Here is a 13,730-nt window from a genome sequence, read left to right on the forward strand (position 1 = left end):
CAGCAGCTTACTGCTTCCTGAATCGCTCAGACCTGAGGGTGGGGGAGGAGAATCCTTTCTATAGCACCGGCCCTAGACCCAGACAGGTGGGGGCACAGCAAGGCAAGGCAGGTGAGCAGCTGCCAGAAGCAAGCAACTACGAGGGTGGTCACCTGTAAAGTTCCCTATGCAACCAGGCTGTGGGTAACACAGACCTCCCCGAGGTACATGAGCTCAGGGAAGATGGACAGAGAACTCTGGCCTCCCTGGAGGTGATGAGGCATTAGAAAGAGCTGGAGCTCAGGGACAAGGCTCTCCAGGTTCAAATCCTAGCTCTTCCATTTAAAGGCCATGACTTTGGGTGAGATACATCATCTCTCTTGGCTTCTGTGTTCACATCTGACAAAAGTGAGTCAAGTTAATCTACCCAAATTCAATAATCCAAGTTTCCCAGGTAACAAAAATTCCTGGGTTACAAAAGTTCTCTCACAAGTAGTGAATATTAAGTTTTTCTGGCACCTGTTCAAGAAGGACTAGAAAGACCGATATTTTAGGAAGACCTCAGATGTCTTCCATGGCCTCAGGAACTATGGCAGACTGTTGGGCAAGCTGCTTCCCATGAGAGCCCAATGGATGCTCAGAACATTGTCATCTTAGCTGGGCTCTTCTGGACATTACCACCAATGCCAAAGGCAAGAGATAAGAGGAAAGATCTCTCTCCTCTACTCAAAGCACCATACTCTCAGGAGGGGCCCAGAACAGCATCTCACAGAGTTTTTGGAGAATGCACATTCTATTTTATCTGTTTTCCCTTCCCCTAACTTCATCTTAACAAATCTATTTAAGATGCTAATGGGGACCAAGCCATGGGTGATTCCAAGTAGTAAACACATTGGTGACCCATTCGTTCATTCCTCATGTTTGACTCCAAACATGAGGGGTTTTTTTGTTTTTGTTTTTTGTTTTTTTTTTTCTGCTCTTTGGTCAGCCTGCCCTACCTGGGTCCTCCCCAGACCAAAAGACCAGCCCCGCCTATTGTTTCTTCTCTGTCCTTCCCTCTTTGCGTCTGGGATGCCTTCCTTCTGGCAGAACTCTATCCATTATCCCCAGACTCATGCTTCTTTATTTTCTCTCATGAAGTTACTTGAGATCTTGCAGATATAGAAAGAAGAGGGACATAAGGGTTAACCAGCAAGAAGTCTAGACAGAGCAGGGAAGACTCTAGAGGATGTGACCTTGAGCTCAGCCTTGAGGGGTGATAAGGCTCAGACATCAGTGGGGACTCATGAAAGGAAAAGTCTAGGAAATGGACATTCTCAGAACAAGATGAGTTGTGTGGCCAAAGGAAATCAGATGATATCAATGAAAGGTCCCTGAGCTACATGAGCAGGAGATCGGGCTTTTGTTCCAGTTTCATCCTCAAATCACAGCATGACCCCTGGCTGATTATTAACTAACTGCTATTGGCTTCAGTTCCCTCATCTGAAATGGAAAAGATAATAGTATCTCATTCATGGAGAGTTTTTTTTTTTTTTTTTTTTTTTTTAAGAAATCATCACAAGATTTTTTACTATGGTGGCTGACCTCAATAAACATTAGTTGTATTACTATTATCTGAAAATGAGTTAGGTTGCACTAGATCAATATTTTCTGATGTAAATGTCACCATGAGCTATTACATAACTTGTACTAAGAACCTCATTTGTTAGAAGCCCAATCTCTCAGTGAGTCATGGGGGCACTTACAAGAAGACAGCAGCCCATCATTCCAAACCAGAGAGAGACCTGCTAGATTTTTTTTTGTGCTTTTGTAGCTCAAAGACTGTATGACAAGAAATGCAACCCTGAAATCTACATCTATGATGTGCTCTTTTACTAAGGAATTAGGACAGGCCATGGACAAAAGATGCTTACGTTGCAAAGGAGGAAACTGAGAAGACACTATTGGTCCCACTTCAGGGAATGCAACTAGTGGAAGATTCAGAGCCAGAACCCAGGCTCTAGTCCCAAAAGAGGTTCTTTCTGTGATAGCAGGTGACTTTCAAACCTCAACCTTTCTACAGGCATGTGATCCTGTGGACATACACGCATGCATGCACACATACAAACACACAGGCACTCAGATTGTCAGCAATGATGAACACAGAAAAGCCTGGCTCCTATCCGATTCTCAGGAACAGCTGCGGCTCCAATCCCTCCTTCCACTCCCCTCCCTTGATTATGCAACTCCTTTCCAATTCAGCTCTCAGCCACACACCATTCGGATTCCCAGACCTTAATCCTGCCCAGCGGGGCTGAAATGAATGAGACAGGGCCCCATTCTGGCTTCACAAAGGCTGCACTGTCCAGCTGGTGAATGGTTTTCTTTTGCCTGGGCCAAGAGGACGAATTAGACGAATTAGAGGGGGGAGGCAGAAAGGAGTTCAAGGTCTAGCATAATAACCTGCATGTGCCAGCACGGGGAACGGTCCTTTAAAAGGGAGGGGCATGGCTTTGGGGAGCCAGAAAAAGAGCAAGGATGGCAGAGACTGCAGCCCTGCCCGCAGGCTTCGGGGAACTGGAGGTGCTGGCTGTGGGGACGGTGCTGCTGGTGGAAGGTGAGCCAGGCAGGACCTGGGGTGGAGCAGGGGCCCAGCAGGTTCTCAAAACCCAGTCACAGCTATGGTGCTGGCAAGAAGAGTTCCCCAAACCTAACTGAGTTATCATGTCATCCTGATTGCCTATTCCTATGTGCCGAGACCTATAAGGTCTCCTCGTGGCTTCCCTGTAGGATGCAGAGCGCCAGCGAGGAGTCAAGAGAAAAAAGCCAGGTAGGGATCAGGAAGGGACAGACTTTGCAGCAGTGTCACGGGTGTATATCTACCCAGAGATGACCAAGAACCAACCTTCAGACTTTATGTCCCTCCAGGCAGGAGAAAATTTAATCCAGTCCCTGGAAATCCTGCTAAGAATCCCACGAAAGATTAGCCTCCAAGAAGACTCTGGAGACAGATAGCTCTGCCACCTGCTGTCTATATGACTGGTACCAAGTCACTTCAGCTCTCTGACTCTCAGTGCCTTGACATTCCAAATTGTGGTTATAAAGGTTAAATGGGGTCAAAGTATGAAATGTTTGTCTAGACAGAAACCCAGGGAAGGCACCGGGGAGTTCATGAACTTCTGTCCCCTCCTGCCCACCATTCCTTCTACCATGTCTCCTCCCACAGCCCTAGGTATGTCCCACATAGGGACCACCTGGGTCCTTCAGAAGCCTACCTTCACTCAGAATCCTTAAAATACTCGTGGGGCCAGAGCTAGAGATTAGGTTCACCCTAGAACTAGGCTGACAGGGTATACAGTCCATGCTCAAAGCACATCCAGAGAGGTAAGCAGCACATTTTCTCACCCAGTGAGAAGTGACAGTGGAGAGGAAGTGACATAAAACTGGTCCTAGAGGCTCTTACCACTATTGTCTGGTGGCCCCATTTCATTTCCCTTTTTTTCTAGGAATGCTACATTCTAGCCCTCCTCTATCACCTCAAACATGCTGGGAAACTTTACCCTTTATGTCTTTGCATGTGCTGCTCCCTCATTCTGGAATGTTCTTTCATGCACTATCATTTGAGTAAATGCTCCCACAGTTTTCAAGTCAGGATCTTTCTCTGTTCCTCGATGTTGACAGGGGAAGAAGGTGAGGTTTAGAAATTTCAAGGGACAGCAAGTAAGTAACCTAGCTGTCACTCAAGGCCAGGTCTCTCTGCTCTCAGAAAACACCTCAAGTTCACCTCACTGACTGATGTCCTGGGTGCAGCTCCCGGCTCTAACGTCAGCTCCTCCTCTCCAAGATTCTCCCTGATGTTGCTCCACCGACCTTGGGGGAGGCATTTTGGAATCTGAAAGACTCAAGTTGGAGTCCTAGCTAACTGCGTACTGAGGGATGATAGCTAGCATCTCTGAGGCTATTTCTTAACTGTAAATGGATAGGAGAGTACGCAAGAGAAGTCTGAATGACATGCTTATCCGGGTGCCTGGCACCTCCTAGGTGCTCAGTGCTTGTCGGAGGTTGTGAATGTTCTAGCAGGAACCGTGCTGTACTGGACCATCTTCTTTGTCTGTCTTCCCATGGAGCTGTGTTGGTAGAGTGGAGGGCGTGAGACTTATGGCTTTCAGTGTTTGAGGGTCAGTCTGCCTCAGGAGCATTTGATGAACTGCACCGAGAGAACTGCTGAGCATAAAGGGGGAAAGTTGCTGAAGGTCCATCCACCTCTGGACCCTGGTTCTGACCCAAGGTGGGCCTCTCTAGCCCAGATGCCAGCCCCTGCCCTTCCTTTCAGCTCTCTCTGGTCTCAGCCTCAATGGCCTGACCATCTTCTCTTTCTGCAAGACCCCGGAGCTGCGGACTCCCAACCACCTGCTGCTGCTGAGTTTGGCCGTGGCGGACAGTGGAATCAGCCTGAACGCCCTCATTGCAGCCATATCCAGCCTCCTCCGGTACCAGGCCCCTCTGCACTCCACTGGCTCTGGGGCCCTGCTTGGGGCCTGACTTAGGGGTACTGGGTAGCCAGACTAGAACCTTTTTTTCTTACCTATAGAAAACTAACCCAAGGGCAGAGGGTGGGCAGGGTGAACTGGGCTAAATCCAAATTCCAGATTGTCCCTGCAGAGCCACAGCTAATTTCTGGAACACAGGGGTTATTCAAACTCAACCAAAGGGATAACAGACTCTCAGGATTAAGAGCATGAGCCCTGTAACCAGGTAGCCTAGGTTTGAATCCTGGTTCTATCATTTCCTTTTCTGGGCTATTTCTGTAAATTGTATATTATTCCCTAATTCATATGGGTGGTTAGAAGTATTGACTTTAATTATTTTCAGACAACTTAAAACAATGCTTGCCACCTAGGAATCCCTAAATAATTGTTTGTGAAAGCAAACAGGATTTTGACTAGTGTCCAATACATCCACATGTGCAAACCTGGGTCCTGCAAAATTTCAGAAGATGTGTTTGTAAGATTGTTTTCTTAAGCAAAGGGAACATTCTGTCAGGTTTGGGGCACTATGAAGGGAGGCTGAACCCACCTGGGTATGAATACTCAGGGCTGACCAGTCTGTGGGGTCTGAATTGGTAATGATCTCTCCTCCCACAAAGCACTGATATTTCTTCCTTTGCTTATCCATGGGGCAGAGGATAGGGAGGCCCGAGATCCAAGCTCTGGCTTTGCCTTCACTGTGGACCGTGGCTCAGTATCTTTTCCTCCTGTGCCTCAATTCCCCGCTTATAGAAAAAAGAGCTTGAGTTCTCCTCTGGTGGAGGCGTGTGATCACGCAGAAATATCCTTTGGTCTAATCGCGGTGCAGGAAAAGTCGCAGTTTGCATTGAGCTCCACCTCTTCCACCGGGATTCTTAAGCTCAAAGACCCCAGTACCTCCCCAGGAAAAACAAAGATAATAAGGCCCTCTTTGGAGGAGTAGGACTAACATTCAGGAATCTTCCAAGCCGGGCAGGCATGGGGGTAGGAGAGATGGAGGGGCGGAGTAACTTGTGTCGTGTGTCTCCCACAGGCGCTGGCCCTATGGCTCCGATGGCTGCCAGGCTCACGGCTTCCAGGGCTTTGTGACAGCGTTGTCCAGCATCTGCGGCAGCGCAGCCATCGCCTGGGGGCGCTACCACCACTACTGCACCCGTATGTCAACGGACTATCTGTAGTGCGGGAGGAGAAGAGGCAGGGAGGGGTGAATAGAACTAAATTCGCCCAGGAACTTAGTGATGTGTTTCCCAGCGCAGAGAGTGTGGGTGGGTGGGGGTGTACCGTGCATAAGATGTGAACAAGCATTTCAGCGAAGGAGGGAGGGTGGGAGAGTGTGCAGTAGACCTGTTTTGAGGCATGTGTTGGAAAGATTACCTCTGCCTTTGCTGCAGCCTAAGACAAGTCTGGGATCCTCTCTGAACCTTAGTCTTCTCCTGTACAAGATAATTTTAATAACTAATCTCACAGTTTTATTTTGAAAATCAGATGAGATCATGGATACACAAAATGTCCTTGCAGTTGGGCAGTGTTAGAAGTAGAGGGAGGTGAAGAGAGAGAAGCAGTGCATGAGAGTGCACCTGTGTGTGGATGTGTGTGTGTGTGTGTGTGTGTGTGTGTGTGCGCGCGCGCGCGCGCAGCTAGGCATGTGACCTAGAAACTCACTCTTCCACAGGACCTTTGCCGTGCCAAAGTTTCATGAAGACTAATTCCAGTTCTAGATTTCCCAAGTTGCATTGTCAAATGCCATCATCATAATTAGCCATTGCAGTGTGCCACCTGTTCTGATTTTATCTGATTTTTTTCAAACAAAACATTTCATCTAACTCTTAATTTATTTACTTCTTTCTTTCTTTCTTTCTTTCTTTCTTTCTTTCTTTCTTCCTTTCTTCCTTTCGTCCTTTCTCCCTTTCTCCCTTTCTTTCTTTCTCACAAAGGATTGACCCAGGGGCACTTTAACACCCAGCTCTTTTAATTTTTTTTTTTTTTTTTTTTGATGGACAGGGTCTCACTAAATTGCCCAAGCTGTCCTCCCACTTGTAGTCCTCCTTCCTCCACTTCCTGAGTAGCTGGGATTATAAATGTGCACCAACAAACCCTACTCTTAAACTTTTAAAACCCCACTTAGTCTTATTCTAAACAATATCTGTGAAATCACAAGTTTAGTGTTCTTATAGTTTTAACAAATATTAGAATAAAAATCTTTCACTGCCAGAGGTATAAAAACGTGCTTTGAGAAGCTGTGTATCAGCTAACCCTCCAGCTTGTGGCCTAAGAAACAGAGGCACAGAGAAGTTAAGCAGCTTGCTAAGTGTCACACAATAGGTAGACAAGAGCTAGAATTGAGTGTGGACCAGATGCATCCATAGGAACCTGCTTCCTTTGTTAGCCTAGCGCCAAGTCCCGAGCTATGGGTCTGCCCAGCATGGAGGCCCCTGTGGGGTTCGCAGCCAGTACAGCCTTGGTCCCTGGGCATGGCCCCTTTGGAATTTTCAGATCTTCCCCTTGTGGTAGGCACACACCTGGCAGCAATGTCACCTACCCTCATGGGTGTCCCCTATCACATGTTTCTCTCCAGATCAAAACACTGCCTTTGTCCTTATGGTTTTCCATGGAAGTACGTTAACCTCTCCTGCCTGCATGGCCATGAGGTACCTACCCACTCCTTGCACCCCAGCACTTTCCCCAAAAGTCCCTTGAACCATCCCCCACCCTCACCCCACTCTTCTCTCAGGCACACACATACCCACCTCCTTCTCAGACTGGAACAGGCTTCTCTGCCTCATTCCTATACAGACCTCAGTTCAGAGCCCTTTCTGACATGGAGGGTTTGATACAGCAGGGTGAAGATGGGAGAGGAGGAGAGAGGAGGTCTGAAACTCACCTGCACCATGTCATGGAGCCTCTGTTTCTGATGCTGAAGATCTTGTTGCCACACGTGGGTCAAGATGGACATTGACGATTGTGCCCCCACTTGGGGTGGAGGGCGTCTTAGTCTGCCTGGGCTGCTACAACAAAACTTACCAGAATGGGTGGCTCTAATAACAGAGGTTTATTTCTCAGAGTGCTGGAGCCTGGAAGTTGGAGGTCAGGGTGTCAGCATGGCCAGGCTCTGGCGAGGTCCCCCTTCTGGGTTTATAGAGGGTCGCCTTCTGGCTACATAGTCCCAGGGAGGAAAGCAAGATCATCTCTCTCGTGTCCCTTCCTATAAGGACACCAATCTTTCCATTGGGACTCCACCCTCATGACTCCATTACTTCCCAAAGGCCCCCCCTACCTTCAGTGCTGTCACACCGGGGACTAGGCCTTCAGCACATGAAGTGAGAGTGGGGGACACAAACATTCAGTCCATAGGCCAGGGAGCACATCCAAGCCAACTCCATCTGGGGCCATATCTGTAAAAACAACGTGTTGGCTGTGGGAGGTTGCAGATAGGCTCTTCTCCCCTACCAAACCCCATCTGGATTCTTGTCTACAAAGAAGCATGACCAATAAACCCCCAACAGAGGCGGGGCTCAGGAAAGGCAGTCTGAGCCAGGTCCCGGGAAAGGAATGGAGCCTATGTGGAGGGAACAGCAGGCTGTCTGGTCAGTGGGGCTGGACCAGGGCCACAGATGCTATTGGGACCTGGCCTCTGCTAATGGCCCTGAGATGGAACCCCAGTCTCTGAGTCAAAAATTCCCAGAAGGTTTCCTAGAAGCAGAGACCAGCTGCTTCTGAGCAAGAGAGGATGGTGGAGAATCCAGACTTCCACGTCTCCCCTCCACTGCTCCCACCTGAACCACTGCCCATGGTTCATTCCTAACCTTGGCTCCGAGAAACACCTCTGTTCCTTCCCTACTCCCTGCTTCTCTCTGTTCTCTGAAGAAGATGGTACCAATTGTCTATGGGGAGAACTTCACCATCCAGTGTCTCCTTTGTTCTTCAAAAGGATCCTCAGAGGAATTATCATTCCCATTGTGGAGAAGAAAACTGAGGTTCAGAGAAGCCTTTTTTGAGGGGGAGGTACTGGGGATTGAACTCAGGGGCACTCAACCCCTGAGCCACATCCCCAACCCTATTTTGTGTTTTATTTAGACACAGGGTCTCACTGAGTTGCTAGAACCTCGCTTTTGCTGAGGCTGGTTTTGAACTCACGACCCGCTGGGATTACAGGTGTGCACCACCGAGTCCAGCAAAATTTATTTTCTTTTTTATGATTACTGGGAATTGAACCCTGGGTCTTGTGCATGTGGGGAAAACAAAACTGAGCTATATCCCCAGTCCCATCTTCATCTTGCCTGAGGCACCAAGCTATTTAGAATCAGAACTGAGAGTTAGCAAGGTTCTGTGTGACCACCAAGTCCATTGTTTTTCTCTTGGTCAAGATATCTCCTCCTCACGACCCCTCTTCCTCCTGTCTCACACAGGCAGCCAGCTGGCGTGGAACACGGCCATTCCCCTGGTGCTCTTTGTGTGGCTGTCTTCTACCTTCTGGGCAGCACTCCCCCTCCTGGGCTGGGGCCACTATGACTATGAGCCCCTGGGAACATGCTGCACCCTGGACTACTCCAGAGGGGACAGGTGAGGCAGGAGGAGCAGCTTCCAGGCTTCCTTCCATGGGAATGTTGGCTTTGAGTTCCTGTGACAAGGTTGTCCCAGCTGAAAAATGCAAATTGGGAAATGCCAACATTTATCAGAAAAATCTCAACTCCGTAGTCATGATGTCCACTTATCCAGGCTGACATTGGGACTGAGGGAAGCCCATCCTGAAGACTGACCAGGGGAGGGGAATGTTATACAAACTGGGGCCCAGAGTGGAGCCTGAGAGGGGGCATCATACAGTGGGTCGTCGGCTTCTGTCCATCAGAACAGTGGTGGAGCCCTGCCACCCCTTGGCCATCTTCAGCACAGTCAGTTCTCCTGGCTCAGACCTCATAGATTTCTAGAGGGATCCATGCCCTTAGTTCAGTAGATCCAAAGAATGTGGAGGTCTTTGTAGTGGGAGGAACCCCCCCTGCATGGAGATCAATTCTAGGAATTCCCTGAGTGTTCTGTGAGCCAGTCGAGAGAGAGAGAGAGAGAGAGAGAGGGGGGGGGGGAAACTGAATGCTCCCCACTATCATGGACCAGAGCCACAGATGCTGTTTTCTAGTACTGTCCCATCCATGTGGCTACCTTTAGAGGATACCTCGGGGAGTTGGTCACATGGCTCCGCTCTCCCTTTTTGTTACCACTAAAGCTGTGTTGAATTCCCTGCTTTCCAAGAGATCTTTTACCCATGAAGCGTCTCACCTGATACCAGGCTTCCCAGGTGAAACCTACCTGAGGAGCTGAGCGCCATCCCTGTAGGGTATTCTTCAGCTGCTTCTGGCAGCCCTTCCTCCCACCCCTCCTTAGTGGCCATCTCCAGAGTGTTCCTTGGATGGTCTTCCCTTCATGAAATGAAAAATGAGTGAGTCCCACCTGTTCCTGGTCATCCCTTCCACCTCCCTCTGACCACTACCTGAGACCCCAGGCTTCTCTGATCTCCTCAATGACACAGTGTCCAGTCTCTTTGTCATTCACAGGCTCCTTTCAAATCCCTGTACCTAGAACACCCCTTGAATGTTCCTTCCTTGTGGTCCACTGGCATCTCCCAAGCTAAAGTGTCCCATTCTTCATACTTGGGGAACAGCCAGGTGAGTGGGGCTGAGCACTTGAACTTGAAGGAGGCTTCTTCCTCATCTCAGCTCCCTGGCTTCCAAGGAGAGTTCAGCTGGGACCAGCAGTGATGGCACTCTGAGCATTTATCTGATGGGAGCGGTTCCCCACCTCTGACTCTCTGGTACAGAGGTGGCTGACCATTCCTGGTGGCTGACTCCCGCTCCTCCACCCTTCCACCTGTAGAAACTTCATCAGTTTCCTCTTCACCATGGCCTTTTTCAATTTTTTCGTGCCTCTCTTCATCACCCTCACATCTTACCGGCTCATGGAGCAGAAATTGGCAAGGAGTGGCCATCTCCAGGTAAGGACCCAGCCCAGGGATCCCTCAGCTCTTTTCAGGGATACTCAGGGATATGGTTGTTTCCAGGGTTTCCTGTGTTTGCAAGGATCAGGAGAAAATTCAGTTTGTATAACAATAAACTGTTAAGGCCCCAAACCACCCTCCCCTTGCTCAGATTGCCAAGGCCTGGGGAGCAGAGACCAGAATGGCTCATATTTTCCCAGACCCTCTTCCACTGAAAGCCCAGGTCTCCCTGCAGGATGCCATCCATGCTGTTACATTCAATTCTTCCAGAGGATTTGAGGCTTAGCACAAAATTGCAGACTCTTTAAATGTTACTTTTAAATTGCTTTGAGATGTTTAATTTAATCACAGTCACAGGCTGTTACCCACAACATAAAGTCACACCTGCAAGCACATTTGTCCAAGAAAAATGATGCTTCAATATAAACCCTCCTGGCCATTTCTGAATGTCTGCATTAATGTTCATTTTTTTTATAGTTTGTTACCTGGACAATTTAGCAAATGAGTCATAACAAGCAGCCAAGGTTTTTTAAAAAAAGTATTAGCACTATTTTATATGCATTGTCAGCTCATCTTTGTGACCACTCTCTGAGAAAGGAAGGCTTTATTCTCCCTGTGTCACTGACTGGATTGAGGTTAGAGGCAGAGGGAGGTTAGCTAAACAACTCACCCAAAGCCACACATCTAGAAAGAGCAGAGATAGATCCAGACCCAGGTCTTAGGCTCTGCCACCCAATTGCTCAATTATAGTCTTAAAAGAAATACTCGATTTTATTAAGATGCTTAATCTGCTACTTCATTATTTTTCTTGTGAATTAGAAAGGGATTATAAAAATTGATTTTAGCTGGACATTCACATACCTCTGAGCTCACAGGAGGAGGGTGGGGGTTGCACTGGGACCAGAATCCAAATCCCTGGCTCACAGCTCACTTCTGGCACTGGTGTCCTCTCCCTCCCAGGCTGTACTCCACTCTGCTCACCCCAACCTGTCTGAATATGCAAAGTCACCAAATTTCTTGAAGTTTTGATCAGCCAAGAGATAAGACTATCCTTGTGACTTTGCCATTTTCCCCACTGACTTTAAATCACCAGCTCTGGTAGCATCAGCTGTAGTCACCATGCATGGGCCCAGGGACCTCAGGCTAAGCTAAGTGTTTTCTGGAGATGACATGGTCTCCCATGGAGGTTCCAATTTCTCCTTCAGCCTCAACTTCTCCCCAGAAGAATCCATCAGTCCTAAACACCCATCCTCCCCACCCCCTGCAGAATGAGGGACCATTCAAGAGAAAAAGAAATGTCTCCTGGTCAACGTATTTTCAAAACCTAACATTGAAGAAAATGTGTCCTCTTTCAATTTAAATTGCCTTCTCTGTTAAAAACACATATCAATGAGTAAATAGGCAGCGATATATTGCATCAAATTTTTAGCATCTGAATATATGCCAGAAAGCAATGACAGGGCAAATACATCCTGAAATTTGATCTTGATTTGTGCGCCCCCTTGTGGCCGTGTGTGGTATCATATTATAATCCCTTTGTGGCCACCAGGTGGTCCTTAAACATCACCCACTTTCCAGACCAGCCCTGTTCTCTGGTTATTTCTCATACTGTGAAATCTTTGATACAGACAGGTGGCTACAGCTGCTGATGGCAAGCTGGTTCTGGTCTTGAAGTTTGAAGGCAGCTCAGCCTGGGACCCTTATGCACATAGTCCTAAGAGCCCAGGATTCCTCCCACCACCAGTGCTGTGAATTGAACCAAGGGCTTCAGGCATGCTAGGCAAGCAATGTACTACTGAGCTACATCCCCAGCCCCAGGATTCCTCTTAAAGAGCAGAGACCTAGAAAGAAGGTTATTATCTTTCCTTCACCCCCAGTACCTGCCTTCAGGCAAGTCAAATATTGTTAGGCCATTTTACAGACAAGGCAACTGAGATTAAATAAGCTTAAATAACAGGCCTAGTGTCACCCAGCCTTAAATGGCAGAGAGGCCCATCAGGTCCCAAGTTCCTCTTCAGGGTTAGCTTCTTCCTGAAACCTGGTCCAGGCTGCTCAGAGCCCCTGAGTACAGACCTCGTCTCCCTACCTACCCAGAGTTGTGGCCACTCTAAGTGAAATGACACCTCCTGTGACAATTCTTCCCAGGTGAACACCACTCTGCCAGTCAGGCTGCTGCTGCTCGGCTGGGGCCCCTATGCCCTCCTGTATATATTTGCAACCATCATGGATGTGAGCTCCCTCTCCCCCAAACTTCGAATGGTAAGGCCACTTCCAAGACCCAAAGCTAGAATCCACTCCATTGTTTTGTGTTTCTTTGTGTCACCCGTATCTCCTATTGGCTTTCTGGCCTCTGTATCAGTCTCTCTCTTTGCCACTTCCTTTGAGTGTTTATAATGCACATCTCCTGGGCCACAGGAGACTGAGATGATAGGGACAGATAATCAGAAGGTGACACTCAGGTTTTGAGTGGAAGTGTATTCCTATGGGGTTCTATGAATCATGCATCATCTGCCAGCTAGTCAGGGGGAGCTCCAAGGCTGCAGAATCAAACCAAGGACAAATGATTAGCAGTTGCGGGGGTGGGGGAGACTAGAGCATCTAAGTTGGACCAGGGGGAGAAGCAGAGGCTTCAAAGCACCTTTCCTGGATTTTTCTGTGACAATAGGTGCCTGCCCTCATTGCCAAAATGATGCCCACGATCAATGCCATCAACTATGCCCTGCGTGGCGAGATGTTCTCTGGGGGAATATGGCAGTGCCTGTCACCACAGAGGAGCAAGCAAGACAGAGCCCAGTGAATCTCTCTGAGGGACTGCTGAGACCCAGGCTCATTCCTGACACCCTGGACCAAGATCCTGCCAAAAGCCTGTCCTAGAATCCTGTTCATCAGCCTCAGAAGCCAAGCCCCAGACACTCATCTACCAACCTCAGTGGGCCCCGTTGAGCCTGACCCTAGGTTGAACACAGGAATAGAGAGACCCCAAGCTGCATGGAAAGATGGTCATCATGTCCCCCACACCAAGGCTAAGAGACCTTGAGAAAGTCACTCTCTGTCCCATGAGTTGCCTGACCCCTAACATAAAGATATAAATATGGCCGTGCAGGGTTGTATGAAGCTTGAACAACATAACACGTATTCACCACGCTCATAGAAAATGCCCATTAAAACACAGCTATTGGTATAAGCTTTGACCAGGCCCTTTGGGACTCTGAGTCTTCCATGGAAAGGAGAAAACCCCTGAGGTTTGCTTATGGGAGCTG

At 48.4% G+C, this 13,730-nt stretch overlaps 1 protein-coding gene across 3 annotated transcripts; it reads left to right on the forward strand.

Moving 5' to 3' along the window:
- Positions 1 to 2,496: 2,496 nt before the first annotated feature.
- On the forward strand, positions 2,497 to 13,267 carry Rgr (retinal G protein coupled receptor). Of its 3 annotated transcripts, none has more exons than XM_076835012.1 (7): positions 2,497 to 2,575; positions 4,292 to 4,448; positions 5,518 to 5,639; positions 8,891 to 9,044; positions 10,350 to 10,467; positions 12,616 to 12,729; positions 13,136 to 13,267. In XM_076835012.1, exons 1-7 carry the CDS (start codon positions 2,497 to 2,499, stop codon positions 13,265 to 13,267), a joined length of 876 nt encoding a protein of 291 aa, XP_076691127.1. The 3 variants fall into 3 exon arrangements, with proteins under 3 accessions (XP_076691127.1, XP_076691126.1, XP_076691128.1); XM_076835011.1 differs by having other exon boundaries at positions 4,292 to 4,447; positions 5,505 to 5,639; XM_076835013.1 differs by lacking the exon at positions 12,616 to 12,729.
- Positions 13,268 to 13,730: the final 463 nt, after the last annotated feature.

Source organism: Callospermophilus lateralis, chromosome 15, assembly GCF_048772815.1.
Source record: "Callospermophilus lateralis isolate mCalLat2 chromosome 15, mCalLat2.hap1, whole genome shotgun sequence".
Classification (NCBI taxonomy): domain Eukaryota; kingdom Metazoa; phylum Chordata; class Mammalia; order Rodentia; family Sciuridae; genus Callospermophilus; species Callospermophilus lateralis.